Consider the following 16,626-nt stretch of genomic DNA (forward strand, 5'->3'; position numbering starts at 1 on the left):
TGGGAGCCAGTGGAGGAAAAGGGTTTCCCCCGAGCCACAGCTTGTCCCCAAAGAGGACAATGTTTAAGAAATGACTCCACGGTCTGGCGCGTGCTTTCTCTCTCTTTCTTTTAATTTTTAAAAAATGTTCATTTATTTTTAAGAGAGAGAGAGAGAGAGACAGAGCGTGAGCAGGGCAAGGGCAGAGAGAGAGGGAGACACAGAATCAGAAGCAGGCTCCAGGCTCCGAGCTGTCAGCACAGAGCCTGACATGGGGCTCGAACGCATGAGCTACGAGATCATGACCTGAGCCGAAGTTGAACGCTCAACCCACAGAGCCACCCAGGTGCCTTGGCTCTCTCTTTAGGAGAAAAGGTGATTTATAGCGTGGGAAGCAGCAGGTTGGGAAAGATGCTTGGGAGGCGGGGCAGGACAAAAGGCTTATATTCAAATCCACAAGGAGAGAGTTTAACAACAGGTGAAGGAGGCTGCCGGGCAGTGAAGACAGCCCTGGCCTTGAGCCTCCGCTCCCCCATGGACCAGCCAGGGGTTCCTGGGCAAGAAGCATCACTTCCCAGGCCACCCTCCTCACTGAAACGGGGGTGACACCTGCCCTGCCTGTCCTGGGGCTTCTGGACCTGGATGTGCCTCTGGGGGACACTATTTGTAGGTCCAGCGCTGCCCTCACAGGCAGCAGGGTCCTCGCCATCACCGTCTTCTCAGGCTTGACCGCCTGTCCAGCCTCCTAACTGGCCTCCCTGACTCCCTCCTCTCCCCTCCATCACTCTGTCTTCTGCACAGCAGTCGGGATGATCTTTTAAAACCATAAACCAGATCCTGTGGCCCAATCGCTTAAACCCACCAATGACCCCCAGCGCACTTTGAATCCATCAGACTTCCTTCTAAGCATCACCCCCCCACCCCCCATTCTGTACGGGCCATTTTTTCTCAAGCCACCTGGCTTTCTGTTCCTCTAATCCCCTCCGGTCCCCCAGGCCTTTGCACCTGCTCTTCCCTGTGCCCGGAACCCCTCCTCCGGAACTTCCCACGCTGGTATCCTCTCAATCAACTCAGCCCTTATGTCAGCCTTCAGAGGCCTCTGCAGGGAGACCTGTCCAAGGCCACATCCCCTCTGCCCCCATCCTTCTACTACTCACACTCACTGGCCACCGGAGGCCAATGCATCTAGATATGCATTTACGATCTGTCTTACACCCTGGGGTGAGGATCTCGGCAGTGGCCTGCGCTGGCGGGAAGCACCTAGCACAGAGCGGGTCCGGCGGAAGATGCCCGGTAAATACGTGTAGAATGAACAAAGCCAGGGCCATGTAAGAACGAGGCATGCAGCAGAGACGGGCTGGTGGGTACAAGACATGGGCAAGGCAGGGACAGCTGGGGGCTCTCTCCAAGGCTCTTCGAGGACAGCCTCTCCTGAGCACTCTCGCCTAGGCCTCTCTTGTTGGGCTGTGCTCTGGCCCTCTGGAGGCTGTCTCATGGGGCCTGGGTGCCCAGCCCCGATATCTCAGCAGATCAGATGTCGATGCCCCGCCCCCCTCCCCTCCCTTCCCCTTCCCTCCTGCCGCGCCCCTCCCCCCACCTGCTTGCTGGGTCTGACCCCGGGTGGGGGCACTCCGAGGCCCATCTCCCGCGGCGTTGAAGGCCGCCACGCTGACCATGTAGGCAGTGTAGCCTGTCAGGTTCTTGAGCTTCACGCCGTTCTCGGCCAGGAAGATCGTCTTCATCCGCTCCGTGAGGTTGCGCCGCTGGGCTTCCCAGAAATAAATCTGTGGGCACAGCCAACCGGGGCAGTGAGGTGGTCACATTCGCCTTCCCTCCTGCCCCTTTGTTCATACCACCCACCCCGGATAGCAGGCGCGAGCCACTCAGGGAACAGAACTAAGTACTTATTAAGAAGTGTTTTAGAAACCCTTCCAGAACCTTCCTTCTCACAGCTAATACTTCCGTGTCTGCCAGACGAAACCGCAGGAGAGCAGACTCCATATATCTGTTGGCTGCGGGGCCTGCGGGGGTGAGCATGGCACCCACACACCAGCCCTCGGAATACAGTTACTGCAGGAAGGAGCCGATTCTGTTCTGCAGGAATGTGAGGCGGGAGGTTAAGTGCAGGGGAGGCGGACTCCACCCCAGCCGACAGTGGTGTGTTAGGGACCAGTGGGCCGGCATCGCCTGGGAGCCGGTTAGAGATGCAGAGCGTCAGGCCCATCCTGGACCGCAGGAGATTCCATCAAGGCCCCAGGAGATTCACCTGCGGGGGTGGGGGGGATGGAGGGGTGAGGGTGGGAATGATCTGCATCCACTGCAGAGGCGGGCTGGCCTGGGGCTGAGCCCCCGGGCACCATTCACAAACAGTGTGACTTCGCCAGGTGACTCCCCTGAGCCATAGTTTTGTCGGCCGGACCTGGGGGCTGAAGACACCCCACTTCCCAAGACCAATATCAGGACAAGCAGAGGTGATAAGGAGTGAAGAGCAGAGACACTGCCTGGCTGCAGAAGCCTTTTCATCCACCTGCTGTGCTCCTCACTGCTTCCAGTGACTTCCTGTTCAGCAGGGGCTAGCGCTCAGGGGCACTGAGGTTCCAGATTCCTCGCCAGCATCAGGAACTGGGAGCCGGTCCCTGCGGGAAGGCTGCAAGCCCCCAGCCACCGGGAGGATCAGCAAGAATTTGGCGCCACCTGCTGCTCAAGAAGGTTTCTGCACGCCACTGACCGCTTCTCCACGTGCCTGGAGGAAGCAGCTGTAACAGGGTCCCCGCCTGGCACTGAGGACATCTTGCTGCCCTGAAATCCTTGCTTGTATTTAACCCCACCAACTTAAGAAAAAAGGATTCCTTTGATATGAGTAGATATCAGAGAGTTGATGGGGTCATTCATTCGCTCATTTTGTTCCCTCCGCCCATTCGCAGTGACGGGGATACAATAGTGGGCAGAGCTCCTGCTGAATCTGGGGTGCAGGGGAAAGGCCGAGGCGGACGGCAGAGAGCCGGGTGGTAGCAGCACACAGATGGTGCTCGTTGGGTGCACATGAAGGCAATGGATGCAGAGAGGGTCACAAGGTGATCTCGGGGCCTCGATGTTCAAGGGTTGTGCCGGGCAGGGGGTGGGGTGGGGGAACCCGGAACAGCCAGGGAGGGAAGTGGAGAGACGAAAGCGTTTTTCACAGGAGGGAGAGGGCTGCCTGTCAAACGCAGGTGCTAAGCCAGGTAGGGTGAGGCCTGTGTCTGACTTCCCGTGCACACAGGGATCATCGTGGCCTGGACAGCAAGGACTTTAGTAGGGTAGTGGGGGTGGGGCGTGAGCACCCAGTTGGGGCGGTGGGGGGTGAGGGGAGAGAACTAACTTGGGGCGGGCTCAAGAGATTCCCCGGAGGGCGGTGATTGGAGGTGGCAGAATCTAGAAGATTGTATTTGACGATTTCCCCTATAAAGGGAGCAACCAGGGAAAATGGCTGACGGCTGGAGGAATTCCCGGCCGAGGCCGGGAAAAGGCTCTCAAAGGAAGTGTTTCAGAACGCCTTTATACGCCCTGCCCTGGGAGATAAAAGGAGGGTACGGGAGAGAGGAGGGGGTCAGTGCTGGAGTGGGTGCTCTTGGGTGGGGAGAGGACTGGGGTCCAGGACCCAGGGCTGCCACACATACAGAAGGGGGGCACCCTCAGCGGGTTGCTCTGGTGCGTGCACACCGAATCCAGCAGCCCTTTGTCAGATGACCCTGGCTGGCAGATGGTACCAAGGGCTGAGCGCTGACCCCGGGACCCCGAGGGGCACGCGGCCGGGTCGTAGCGCTCACCACCAGGTAGCCAGGCGCCTGCTAGAACACAGTCCGCAGAGGGCTGACGCCTTGGTGGACGGGGCTCCCTGTGTCTCAAGCACCTAGAACCATGCCTGGCACGCTGCTGGTGTCCCATGGATGTCTGCTAACGGATAAACACCTGCAGGCGGGAGCAGGTATAGGAGTGAATCCTCACAATCACACCCCTCATATCTACGATCTCAATGCCCTGCCTTTCCGGCTTCATCGCCTTGCACCGGCCAACTGCACGCCTCTGTTCAGTCAGGTCCACGGCCACACGCCGCAGCTGACTGCCGCTGGAGGGAAGTCACCCTTTCAGTTCAGGAGCCCAGGTCAGCCCTGGCCCACCCGCCACGCATCTCCACATCCAGGTTACCCTCATCCCTTCCCACCACACCCCCACCCCCCAGCTGAGGTCCCTTCACCGAGAAGCAATCAGACGGGATTTCTGCAAGTTCCTGGTGTCCCCTGTGCTTTCTCCAGTCCCTGTGTCCGTACCCTCCGCCTGCCTCCGCCCCCAAGGCTGCACTGATCGCATCTCTCTAGAATACCTTGCGGTGGAGCCTGACATCCCAGCCCCTCCCCCCTCCGCTAGGACTGCACCCTGCCACAGCTTCTGCTCTCCCCGGAATCACGTTTCCCCTCCTTCCCGGACCTTAATTAGCACTCACACAAGTTGTCATTCCTTCCATTTTAAACCCCTCCTCTGTTGACTGTTTTTAGTTCCTGTTCCATTTTCCTTTTAAACCCAAACTTCTTATAAGGGATTATCTGTGTGTACTCACTGCCTCCCCTCATTCTCTCTGGAATCCCTCCAAGCCGGCATCCCCTGCCCCCAACTCTTGTCAGAGTCACCTGTGAACTTGACCTGCTTAATGCAATAATCCAGGGTTCGACAAGCTTTCTGTCAAGGGCCGGGTAATAAATATCCTCAGGTTTTGCAGGCCACACACCTCTGCTGTAACTCAAAAGCAGCCAAGGGCAATGTATAAACAAATGAGTGTGGCTGTGTTCCAATAAAACTTTATTTACAAAAACAAGTGGGGGGCCAGATAAGCCCCAAGTGGGGGCCAGATAAGCCCATGGTCTGTAGCCTGACGATCCCTGGACACCTGCTTTCTAGATTTCACCTGGCTTGAGCTCTCAGTAGCATTTGGTACCTCGGATTCGTCCTTCTGGAAGTGTGTTTTCTTTATGTCGGTTCTGAGACTTCACTCTTTTTTGGTCCCAGGTCTCTATCCTCAGTCTTCTTGTGTTTTCGATCTGTTCACATCCCCAGTGTAGACCCTCTCTCCTAAACTGCAGACACGTGTATCTAGCTTCAGGTGCTGTCTCCCCTTGGATGCCCAGTAGACATCTCGACCTGACTCCAGCTTCTCCCCTAGATGCCTCCTCCCTCCACCCCCTTTTCCTGCTCTGTGACTGGGAGCTCCATCAACCAACTGCTTGTAAATTCTCGTTGCCTCTCCTCTCACGCTCCACATTCAGTTCAGCAAATTCTACCAGCTCCATCGTCCACATGGAGCCAGAGAGCAAATGCCTGTCCCTACCACTGGGACCAAGCCACCGCCCTGGCTCACTGCGATTACTCAGTCACCTCTCTGCGGTGTCCTGCTTTCCCCATGTCAGATTTCTCCCCGCACAGCCTCGTAAAAACCCAAGCCACTCGTGTCCGTCCTTTGCCCCAAACCCTCCACATGTATCTTCTCATTCTGGGGGAGACCCAAAGCCCTTGAGGGCTCTGGGTGACGCAGCCCAGCTCACTGCTCGGACCTGTCTCCCACCTCGCCGCCCTTCACGCACTCCAGGACTCTTTGTAAACACCAGGCACCCACTGACCCCAGGACTGTGGCTCTTCTTTCCCTCTTTCAGGACTGTTTTTCTCCCAGAAGAACATGTGATTCTCACCCTGTTCTTCCTTTTTGTTCTTCCTTTAAATCCTTTCCCAAAGACCCTATTTATAATTCCAAACCTCCACCTGGCTCGCTCTCTCTACCCCCTGCTTCATTTACCGCCATCAGCCATGTGTTACTTGTTTTGCACACCGCTGGCCTTCTTCCCCTAAAATTAAACCTCAGGTCGCCTCTCTGTTCACTGCTGCACTCTCAGACTAAGAACCCCACTGGGCACAAAATAACAGCTCAATAAACGTCCCTGCAAGACCGTCGCCATATGGACGTGCCTGCCCGTGCTCAGCCTGACCCAAAGGAAGCTCCTCTGAGCCATGCTCGCTGGTTGGCGATGTCAATACGTCCTTAACATCGGTGTTAATTAATGTGGATGTTAATACATGTCTGGGATGCAGTTCTTCAGCGTCCCCAGTGAAGTCCACAGTTGCAACGTTTTCCGGGGCACGCAGACATCTGCCGTGTGATGCATGATGTCTGTGCATCCTCGGGTCTCCTGCGTCTGCGCATTAACCGGAGACTTCCACGCGTCGACCGTCTGGCGGCCACCACCCCGCTGCGGGCTCCGCCCTGGCTCCTCCTACTTCCCGTGGGAGGCATACGCTAGGGCTGCGATACTTAGCTGTTTCCCACTGGCACTCGGGGCTTGGGGGCTGTCATCCGTCTTTAGAGCTTCATTAGCAAGATGCCTGTCCTCCTCCTTCCCGCCACCTGCCCCCCAGACGGAAAGAGACTCCCATCTGGGTTTCTGTCGTTAAACTGGGGCCACCTATATTAACAAGCTGTGTGATCCAGGCAAGCCCCTTTGCCTTTGTGGGAACTCAGTTTCTGCCAGGTAACCCATGACGCCCCTTGTGTGTGGGGGTCTCACACCTGCCCCTCCCCCTCTTCCCCCACCCCCCGCACTGTGCTGGGCTTCTCTCTGGACTAACAAACCAGCACATGGAATCAGAGAGGTGCCCGACCTAGGACAGGACGCAGGCTTCCGCCAAGGCCACTGACTCCAATCGAGAAGATACATTATCATTAATCTCTGTCCACTGCCACCTTTCCACCCCGCACAGGCCCTCCGGCAGCCTGACTCTCTGCTACCTGCTTTGTTTGTGATCTTGCCGGGCCACCTAAACCGGGTCACAGTTTCCTCATCTGTACAATGGGCGCAAACATTTATAATCTGCCAGCTTCACAGGGTGTTCAAGAGGATGAAGGATTCTAAAGGGCTCCGCGGAATACTGAAGATGAATTGAATTCTGTTGTAACATGTGGCATCATCTAAGATCTAGAAATAATTTTAAGCAGCGATTTCTGCGTCTTAGCCAGTTGGTCCTTTGCTGATTGGACAAATCGATATTGTAATTAGGGATGGCCAAAGGGTCACTTGGAGGAGTCTTAGGTTGGCACTGGGGGTTGGTGGATGGGGGCGGGGGGTGTGGCCCGGCGAGGATGCAAACTGCAGCACGGCCCAGGTGTCCCCCGTGAGAGCTGGCCTGCCCTGAGGATGCTGGAGTATTTCAGTGGGTTTGGTGCAAACAGCCGAGGGAGCAGGTGTACACGAAGCGACCGCTCCCACCTACTACCCCTGGGTCACTCCCACCCGCAAGCTGGCCCTTTGCCCGTCTGGACCCTCCTTCCTGCCGGAGAGCCCCATACCTTGTAACCCTGGATGTCTCCATTCTGGCTCTCCAGTGGGGGTGGCTCCCATGTCACATCCAGCTGTGTGGCCGTGGCGCCGTGGACAGCCACGTTGCGGGGTGCTGCCGTGGGCACTGGAGGGCGTAAGAGGTCGTGAGTGAGTGGCACAAGTGGGCTTCAGGGAGGAGGAGGTGAACTGGGGTGGGCTGGGGCCCCAGAATCCCATGTCTTCTCTAGCTGGACTCCTGGGGGTGGGAAAGGGGTGGGGCTGGGAGGGCAGGAGGGCTCACCTGCTTCCCCGACAAAGACTTCCTGTGGGGGGCTCGAGGGCCCCTCACCCACGGCGTTGTACACACTCATCCGAATCTCGTAGCGCCGGTGTTTGTTCAGGTCTGCGGGGTGGGGGAGGGAGAAACACAGAGAGATCAGCATCCCTGTGGGGACGGGGCTGCACGGAGGCTGTGATTCTAGCTCCTGCCTGAGGGCTCGGGAAAGAACAGGGAAGGGGTGGGGTGGCCATGGATGCTGCCACCCTGGGAATCGGGATGCGGGATGCCTATGGCTGGCTTCCCGGCTGACAGTGAGCATACTAGACACTTAGAGACTGAAAGAGACACTATTAATATTCATGCAGGGACAATTGGTGTGAACCCGAACTATTCTCCCTGGAACACTGGGCCCCCCCTTCCCCGCCTGTTCTGGGCACACCGGGTCACAGTCACCCCCTTCCCCACCTGTCCTGGGCACACCGGGTCACAGTCACTCCCTTCCCCACCTGTCTTGGGCACACCCGGTCACAGTCACCCTTACCCGCCTGTCCTGGGCACACCGGGTCACAGTCACCCCCGTTTCCGGCTGTCCTGGGGACATCGGGTCACGGTCACCCCCTTTCCCGCCTGTCCTGGGGACATCGGGTCACGGTCACCCCCTTTCCCGCCTGTCCTGGGGACATCGGGTCACGGTCACCCCTTTCCCACCATGGCAGATGCTTAAAATTCCCAGCTGCGCCATCCCCAGCAAACATCTCTTCACATGAGGGACTCAGCCCTCAGGGAAGGAGCTTATTGGATATGAATTCTGGGCTAAGAAACACTGTGTTTTTGCCAAGTTTGGGGGTCCTGGGTGGAGATGCCGGAGGGAAGCGGAGAGACACGGCAGCCGTGGGAAAACGGGCCCTGACACCCAGGCTGGGATGTGCCACCCCGCTCGGGTGAGGCTGAGAGGTTCTACCCCCACTCTCCCTGGGCCCCCCGCCCTTCTCCCCTTCCTGGGGTCGGGGCAGGGGAGCTCTGCCCCTCGCCTGGAATGTGAGTGGGGGAGTCACCCTAGTTTTACTGGCCATGCAGCCACTGGCTGATGCAGGAAGGGGAAGGACGACACAGTCTCACGCTTCACTTCATACGGAGCACGGGCTCCCCTGCCCAAGCTCTAGACCTTCCGGAGAACCGTGGGCTTTGCAGGAGAACAAGAGGGCGCCTGGGCGGCTCAGTGGGTTGAGCGTCTGACTTCAGCTCAGGTCATGATCTTACACTTCGTGGGTTCGAGCCCCGTGTCAGGCTCTGTGCTGACAGCTCAGAGCCTACTTCAGATTCTGTATCTCCCTCTCTCTCTGCCCCTCCCTCACTCATGTGCCTCTGTGTCTTCTCTCTCTCTCTCAAAAATAAATAAACATTAAAAATATGTTTAGGATATGTGCTGAAGTGAGCACATTAAAAAATTTTTGAGAAGGAGAGTGAGGAACATTCCCAGGCCCCTGGGGGGGGAAGTGGGGGTTCTGCTCACTCTGGAGGTGGGGGTCAGCCTGAAACACAGAGCTGTGCAGGAAAGAACCTTCCCAGGGGCGAGGCAGGTGGCATGATGTACATGCCCACCCGTCCAAGCAGCAGATCAAGAGCTCCCCCTATAGCCCTCCTGTCACCAACCCCCCCTCCCTGCCCCCAGCACAAGACAGGAGCTGCTCCCTCTTCCATTCTGTGCCCGACAGAGGACAGCTTCCTGGTAACCCTCTAGGTTTTTGCGTGTTTCCGGAAAGTCACATGAGCCCAGGGGGGAAGTCACATGTGCTCAGGACGGTCCCATCCTTCAAGGAGCCTGCGGCGGGCACACCGCTCGGCCGGTGGTCAGGTGTCCTCCACAGCGGCCCCGCTCCCCGTCCCTGGGGGAGGCGTGGGCCCCACCCGGGAGCCGCCGTGCAGGAGGGGGACTTACTGTCCAGCTCGTACTGGGTGAGGCTGGGCCCGCTCAGGTTCCGCACGGAGTACACGGCTACGGGGTGGGCGGTGGAGGGGGCCAGAGGGAGACAGCAGACAGAGGAGGTTAGTACACACACCCTGCTCCACAAAGAGCCCGATTAGGGGGGTGGGGTGGGGGAGGGGGCCTGGCAGCGCACATGCAGAGAGATAAGGGGTCTCTGGGGTCCTGACGGGGAGTTACGGGCCCCAGCAGCTGTGAGAGAGGGTGTGCACGGGGCCAGGGGGGCACGGGGCCCCACGAGCCCCTTGGGGCCTCGCACCCCTGAGGGCAGCTCTGGGGGACCCTCCGTTCCAACTCGCTCCCTGGTCTAAGGCGTGGCGGGGGCTCCTGCAGAATCGCGGTGTTGTTAATTTCCTCCGATGACCCAGAAACCATTTTACGACCAGGAAATATGACCATATCATCCACAGGCATATAAAACCACAACCACAAGCACATGTGTGCGAAAACATAAAAAAAAAAAAAAAACAGTGCAAGCTGCTGGATCAGCTACTTCTCAGTCTTTCTATTAATATTCCCCTGCTACGCGTTCAATCATTTTGTTGTCTGCTAATGCTCGCTAGAAGACAAGGCACAAAGGGCTCAAGAGAGTAACGGGAGAGCACCTTACATGCTCTTCCTCACCCGCCTGCCTGGGGACCCCTCCCGCCCCCTCTGCCAAGTGCTCGTCTCTCTCCTGGCCGCTCCCCTGCCCCGCCGAGAGCCCATCGCGGCCCACAGCACATCATCGCCCATCGTTGCCCTCAATTCCATCCCGAGCCGGCCGCCCTGGCCACAGCCTCCTGCCGCTCCTCTGTGATCACATTAGCCTCTAATCGGCACCCCTCTTCTGGTCCTCCATGGCCAGCCATCGGCCTCCTGACACCAAAGTCACCTTCCTAACCCAAAGGGCATGCACGCCGCTCTGGGGCTTGTGACTCCCTGGGAGTCACACCAGGCTTCCTGGCTTTTCCTTTCCACCGAGGATCCCAGGACAGAGCAGGCACTTCCCCGAGGGAACAGAGGGGGCCAGACTGCTGCTTCTTGGGGTGAGCACCGGCTTCCCTGGGATACACGCTCAAGGGCCGTCTTGCTGACCCTCTAAGACCTTTATTGCCGAGTTTATTTCTGGAGCACCGGCTCCTCCTTGAGCCCACAAACTCAGAGAGGGCAGGGGCCTCTATCTTGTCCACTGGTATGTGTCCCCAGGGTCTGAGAGCATGCAGAAGGTGCTTAATAAATCCCCAGTGAAGGAAGGGAAGAGGGTGGGGTGAGGGGAGAGGCACACACAGGAGAGGGTCACAGTGAGGCCAGGAAGCCCAGGAAGGGAGGGGAGCGTGCCCGCCCATCTGTACCCCGACCCCCGCGGATGCCACTCACAGGTAAGTTCGGCCCACTTGGCTCCCGGGTTGTTGATGCCACGCAGCGTGAAGCCCCTCAGCCCCTCGTAGAGCAGCTCCCTGTAACGGATCCGGAAGCCCAGGAGGATGCCATTGATCTTGTCCTCTGCTGGTGGCTGCACGGAAGGGAGTAGGGAATGGCAGGGCTGGAGGGGAGGCAAGGAACTCCACTCTGCTCCTCCCTCCCTCCCCATCCTGCCTCCCGTGACCACAGAGCAGAGACCAAGAGCAGAGACCGAGGCTCCACCAGGGAAAGAATCACGGTGACGCTGAGCGATTTAATTTACAAAGCGATGAGGTTGTTTCGTGTCTGCAACATTCCCTTGTGGACAGGCAGCGGGGAGCTGGAGTCGCCAAGCCATTCCCGCTCTCGGAGCAGGAAGGCGAGGCTCAGAGAGGGTGAGGAACTTGTCCAAGGTCACACAGCATCGCTGGGCTCCTCTCACAGACTGTCCCTTGCCTAGGGACGCCCTCCCATAGCGCCTCCCTCCCTCAGCCGGTGGCCCCTCCACCTGCGGCCTGGCCAGCATTTCCTGGGAATCAGGAAAGAGCTCCTGCGTGCGCCCCCCGCTCCGCCTTTCATCCTGTCTCTCCTTTGCTTTCTGCTCCCATCCACAGCTGGCTGGAGAACAGGCTTCGGGAGAGGGTGGAAGCTACTTTTTATGACACCTCTTTTTAAAGGCCTGCTGAAATGGTTCCGCTTTTTATTTGCTCCTTAATTGCCTCCCCGGCGGCCGCCGGCACCTCCCTGCCCCCTCACGAGGGTGGCCCGCACCTCTGCCAGCCTCGTCCTGACTTCCAGCGGCCCAATGTCATTTTTCACTAAAGGGGGTGTCCTCTTCCAGGGGGGCCTGGGGCTGGGGAGGGGTTGGGGGCCCCGGGGCTGGGGAGGGGTTGGGGGCCCCTTCTTGTTTCTTCCTCCAGGGGTTTCCCCCGGCGGGGGGGTGCTGCAGGCAGACAGAAGCTGGTGCCTGCCCCTTGTGATGCCAGAAAGCGGAGACGAGGGTGTGCTGCTCTGGGGCCTCCGTGGGTGATCTGCTGGGTCCAGAGCCTGGGCGCTGGAGCATATGGAGGGGGGCGGTCCTGCGGGCACATACGGCCCCAGGTCTCTAAGCTGCACCCTGTGGTCTTCCTCAGGCCATGGCAGGTCAACAGTGCCCACCACGGAGCACTGACTGGAGGGGGTGGGGAGGCAGAGGGTTCTCTGTCCCTGGACGATGGGGTCCTGTTCACCGTGACGGCGGAGCGGTCCCGTCCGGGTTCTGGCCAGGCGTGCGCACCTGTGCTTCGTTTCTCACTCGGGATCCCTTCCCGGACAGTGGCTGCGTTTCGTGGGGGCTCTCAGGGTCCCATGCGCTTTTCTGTCCCAGGACGGGCAGGCCTGAGGGCATGAAACCTGACCCTGGCACTGACTAGCTGGGTGACGGGGGGGGGGGGGGGGGGGGGGGGGGGGGGGGGGGGGGCTGTTCATGTCACTTCCCTGAGAACCGGGTCCTCATCTGCAGAAGGGGACTGTAGGGGCATCTGCTCAAGACGATTATCCGGAGAGTGGAAGGAGAGGCGTGTCCGTGCACGCGTGTGTGATGTCCCAGCCCTTCCGGCCCCCGCACGGAGCGTGTGTCAGCCCTCTTGGGACACGGGCCCCTCCCTGCCTGCTGGGCCGTACCTGCCATCGGATCAGCACGGAGGTGGTGGTGTGGGGTGTCACCGAGACAATGGTGGGCGCCTCATCGGGGGCTGGGGACAGAGACAGACAAGTGAGCTCTGGGGGCTGGGGTTGAGGCCCCCTGGGAGGCCCCAGGGCCCAGATTCTTCTGTTAGTGTGGAGGGAGAGGGGCCGGAGCCCTGAGCTCCGTCTGAACCCCAGAGCCCAGAGCCCCCTCCTCTTTATCCCTGGAGCCAGGGCTCCTTACACGGCTGCCACTGGGGCCTCCCCCAGACCCCTTCACTGGGTTTCTGGGATCTGCTATGAGCTTGGGGACACCCGAGAAGGAAACCATTAGGATGTGTGTTGGCTTGGGGGCCTGAGCCTGTGGCGAAGGTCCCTCTGGCTCAGACCTCCTCAGGACTCTGCCCAGGGAGCCAGACACAGGGTCTCCCACCTTGGAGGCCCCTCCCCTCGGAAGAGAACGTGGGTGCCCAGGAAGTGCTAAGAGAAAGAGATCCGAGTTGGGGGGGCACTGACCGGCCTGCAGAGTGGTCAGCGGCTCTGACTCCTCGCTGAACTCGCTGTCCCCAATGTCATTGGTCGCCTTCACTCGGAACTTGTAGGACGTGAAGGGCTTGAGTCTATAGGGGCAATCAGGTTCAGTGAACAGAGACATCCCCTGATGCCTCACCCCACCATCCCTGCCTGGAGAAAGGAATGGAGCGATGCAGAGAGTGCTGACCCATTACACAGGTGAGAACATCGAGGCTCAAAAAGAAGGTCTGCTACGGTGGACGAGCAGGGCCCAGGGGTCCGGATGCCAGCCTGGGTGTGGCCTCACTGTCAGCCCCACTTCTCAGTCATAGGTCCCCGATGCCACTGTCCTCACATCTCCTACCTCACAGGCGCCAAGCCGCTACGACAGCACCGATAACTCTCCCTCCAGCAAACTCCTCCCGCGAGAAAAGCCATCCCTTTCTAGAATTTAGTGAATTTAGGAAGGGTCAAGGGTCTCAAGAGTTAACCGGCGCTTCATCTCGATAAGCCCCGTTCCTCTCCACACAAACGTCTTCCTTTTTGATTTATCAGGGGTGGGGGTGGGGAGGAAAGTGCTGCTCAAAACTCTTGGTCACGTCAACTGGAATATGAAAAATCCGACCCGCTGGGGGCGAATTAAACCAAAGCTGGAATTTGGGAGCCAGCTCCACTCCCCTGTTACAGACGGAGAAGGAAAGGAGGTGCTGGCCGGCCGGTAGGAATCGCTAACGAAGGAAGGACGGCAAGCACCTCACTAAGGGGGCTTCCAGCCTCCGGAAATAGATAATTAAGAGGCGGCCCTAACAGGGCTCCAGACAGGGTAGGGGGTGGGTTGGGATGGAGCTGGAGGCGGGATCCTGAGAGGTGCAGGCTGCGGGAGACATCTGGGGGAGCTCGGGACGCCCCTCTCCCCCCGGAACCGCCCCTGTGCTGTCTGGGCCGGAAGGGCTGCAGCAGAGATGCCGGCGGCCCGGGCCTCACCTGTCCACCACGAAAGCAGAGGCGTTGTGGCTCACGGAGGCCGAGTGCAGCGCCCACCGGCCGCCAGGCAGCTCGCGGGTCTGGACGGTGTAGTAGCGCACGGGGGACAGCCCGTCGCTTCCCGGCTCCCAGGACAGCAGGACGCTGCGTGCCTTCACGTCCTCCTGCCGCACCGCCGGCTTGCTGGGGGGCTGGGGGCGGTCTGGGGGGCGGGGGGGGGTAGGAGCAGATGAGTCAGCAACGGAGGGGGTGGGGGGTGAGCTTTCCCAGGGAGGGGACGGAGGTGATGGCCGCTGCTCCAGCCCTCTCCACACGCACTCAGTCCCAACAGCCAGCACCCTGCTCCTGGCCCGTGACCTGTCCTGAGGCCGCGAGAGGCCTGGGTGCCGGGGAATTTACACCCCCTGAAGGCAGCCTGGTAATGGAGGGGGTTCAAGGCCCAGCTCCTGTGCTCCCTGCGTGCCCAGAGCCGAGGTGGGGCCTGCGCTGTCCCTGACTGCCGGGACCCAGCCGCCCCAGGCGTCCCTGGGTGGGGCTCTGCTGTCTGCCCTGCCCCAGCTGGGCTTCCACTCTGGCCCTTGAGGCCGATGGCTCCGGGGCTTGGGACTGTCCCATCCCGAGCGCTGGAGATGCCAGGAGGAGTAGCTTCCTGTTGTGACAGTGTTTCCAGACGTGGCCCAGCGTTCCCAGGGGTAAAGCGGCCCCCTGTTGAGAACCACATTCCTACTGGTTTTTCCTGGGAACATGGTCTAATGAACCACTTTCACAGGGATCTGGGCCTCACCCTGCTTCAGGGGATCCCGACCCCGGCGAGGCAGCAGCTCAGGGCCGCAGGCCAACGGCAGCCGGCCCCTCCGCCACCCAACTGGACACCGTCTTCGTTGAGGGGAGGGGAGGGGGGAAGGAAGCTGGATGCACCAACCCTCCCTTCAGAAAACCCTCCCTCTGTTGAGTCAGAGCATGATCCTTGGGAGGGGAGCTCCCAGCTCAGCTTCTAGAAGCCCGCTAGAGCCCTGTTGACTCGGACATCAGAGATTTGAGCCCACCTTCCGCTCCAGGTCAGGGCAATGCGACTCTTAACTGGCTGAGCCCCGGCCACCCGTGAGGACAGAACGGGAGCCCCTGGGTTGGCTGGGGCTCCCCCAGGCCGCCCCGGCCCCAGTGCGCAGTCACCTCTCTTCTCCGTGGTCACCACCAAGGCCTCGGCGGCCTCTCCCCAGCCCTTGCGGGTCTGGGCCGTGATGCGGAACAGGTAGACGGACTCTGGCTTGAGGCTGGTGGCCGTGTACTGGCGGGCGCTGGGCGCGAGCACCTCCACTGCGGCCGTGCTGGCTGTGGTGGCGTTGAGCCGGTGTGTCACCTGGTAAGCTGCAGGAAGGAGGGACAGGGGCCGTGTGGGGAAGCAGGGCAGCTGGCCCAGCACACGCCGGTTCCTTCCCCGGCCACCGCGGTGTCTGCACTCGGGCTACCTTGGCTGTGGCTCGTCTGCTCGAGGCCCTCTCCGTCATTCTTGCATCTTCAACTGCCACTTGGGGAGTGGGACTGTGGGGGGCGTTCTATACAGAGAGTCTGTGACCTCTGTACTGGCTTCAGGTGAGGAAACTTGATGCTTGGAGGGGGCCAGATCACCTGCTAGGCAGTGACTGAGTGGAGTGACCAGCTCGTGTCTTTTTTTTTTTTTTTAATGTTTTGTTTATTTTTGAGAGAGAGAGAGAGAGAGAGAGAGAGAGAGAGAGACAGCTTGAGCAGGGGAGGGTCAGAGAGAGGGAGACACAGACTCTGAAACAGGCTCCAGGCTCTGAGCTAGCTGTCAGCACAGAGCCCGACGCGGGGCTCGAGCCCACGAACCGTGAGATCATGACCTGAGCCGAAGTTGGACGCTTAACCTACTGAGCCACCCAGGCGCCCCCAGCTCGTGTCTTTCTAAGCGCATGGCCTTCCTGGTCTCCAGGTTGCCTTCCTTCCGAGGTGCAGCATTCTCCCGGGGCAGGCACCGCGGGACTCCAGGGCTGAGGGCCCTGGCCCGGGCACAGGGAGGGCAGCCCGCCGTTTTCCGAGTGCGGGGGCTGAGACTGTGGAGGGATCTGAGTTCACACAGCTGCTGACTTCGACCCTGTGAGTCTCCCCCACTGAGGGGCTGTGCGTGTGTGTTAGGGGAGGAATCCTGAATATGAAATGATGCCTCTGATCTGTAGCCTCCCTCCTCTGCGCCTGAGGTTGGGACTGGCTGTGCTGAGCTGGCCAATGCGCCCTCACCTGGCCACACTTACAAATAGCAGCCGAGGTTTACCAGATGGCTGGCATCATGGGGTTATTTGGGGGCATATAGCTAATGAATAGTCCTTAAGGAACCTTGACTATGCCCTCCAAACGTATTTCTTTTTTTTTTTTCAAAAATTTTTAACTTTCATTTATTTTTAAAATTTTAAATGTTTTTATTTATTTTTGAGAGAGGGAGGGTGAGGGGTAGAGAGAAAGAGGAAGTCACAGAATCCAAAACA

The 16,626-nt window shown here is 59.3% G+C and overlaps 1 protein-coding gene across 2 annotated transcripts in view; it reads right to left on the reverse strand.

Annotated features, from left to right (window-relative positions):
* Positions 1-16,626, reverse strand: part of SDK2 (sidekick cell adhesion molecule 2) — a 261,230-nt gene that overhangs the window by 25,996 nt on the left and 218,608 nt on the right. Inside the window, exons 29-37 of one of the 2 annotated variants that reach the window (XM_039229793.1) lie at positions 15,299-15,493; positions 14,126-14,327; positions 13,145-13,248; positions 12,626-12,696; positions 10,940-11,075; positions 9,536-9,592; positions 7,618-7,719; positions 7,346-7,461; positions 1,577-1,763 (exon numbers count right to left, since the gene is read on the reverse strand). In XM_039229793.1, coding sequence (XP_039085724.1) covers positions 1,577-1,763; positions 7,346-7,461; positions 7,618-7,719; positions 9,536-9,592; positions 10,940-11,075; positions 12,626-12,696; positions 13,145-13,248; positions 14,126-14,327; positions 15,299-15,493 — 1,170 coding nt within the window. The remainder of the gene's footprint in view (positions 1-1,576; positions 1,764-7,345; positions 7,462-7,617; positions 7,720-9,535; positions 9,593-10,939; positions 11,076-12,625; positions 12,697-13,144; positions 13,249-14,125; positions 14,328-15,298; positions 15,494-16,626) is intronic. The other variant, XM_039229792.1, reaches the window with a different exon arrangement.

This window comes from Hyaena hyaena, unplaced genomic scaffold (assembly GCF_003009895.1).
Source record: "Hyaena hyaena isolate Hyena2069 unplaced genomic scaffold, ASM300989v1 scaffold_39, whole genome shotgun sequence".
Lineage (NCBI taxonomy): Eukaryota > Metazoa > Chordata > Mammalia > Carnivora > Hyaenidae > Hyaena > Hyaena hyaena.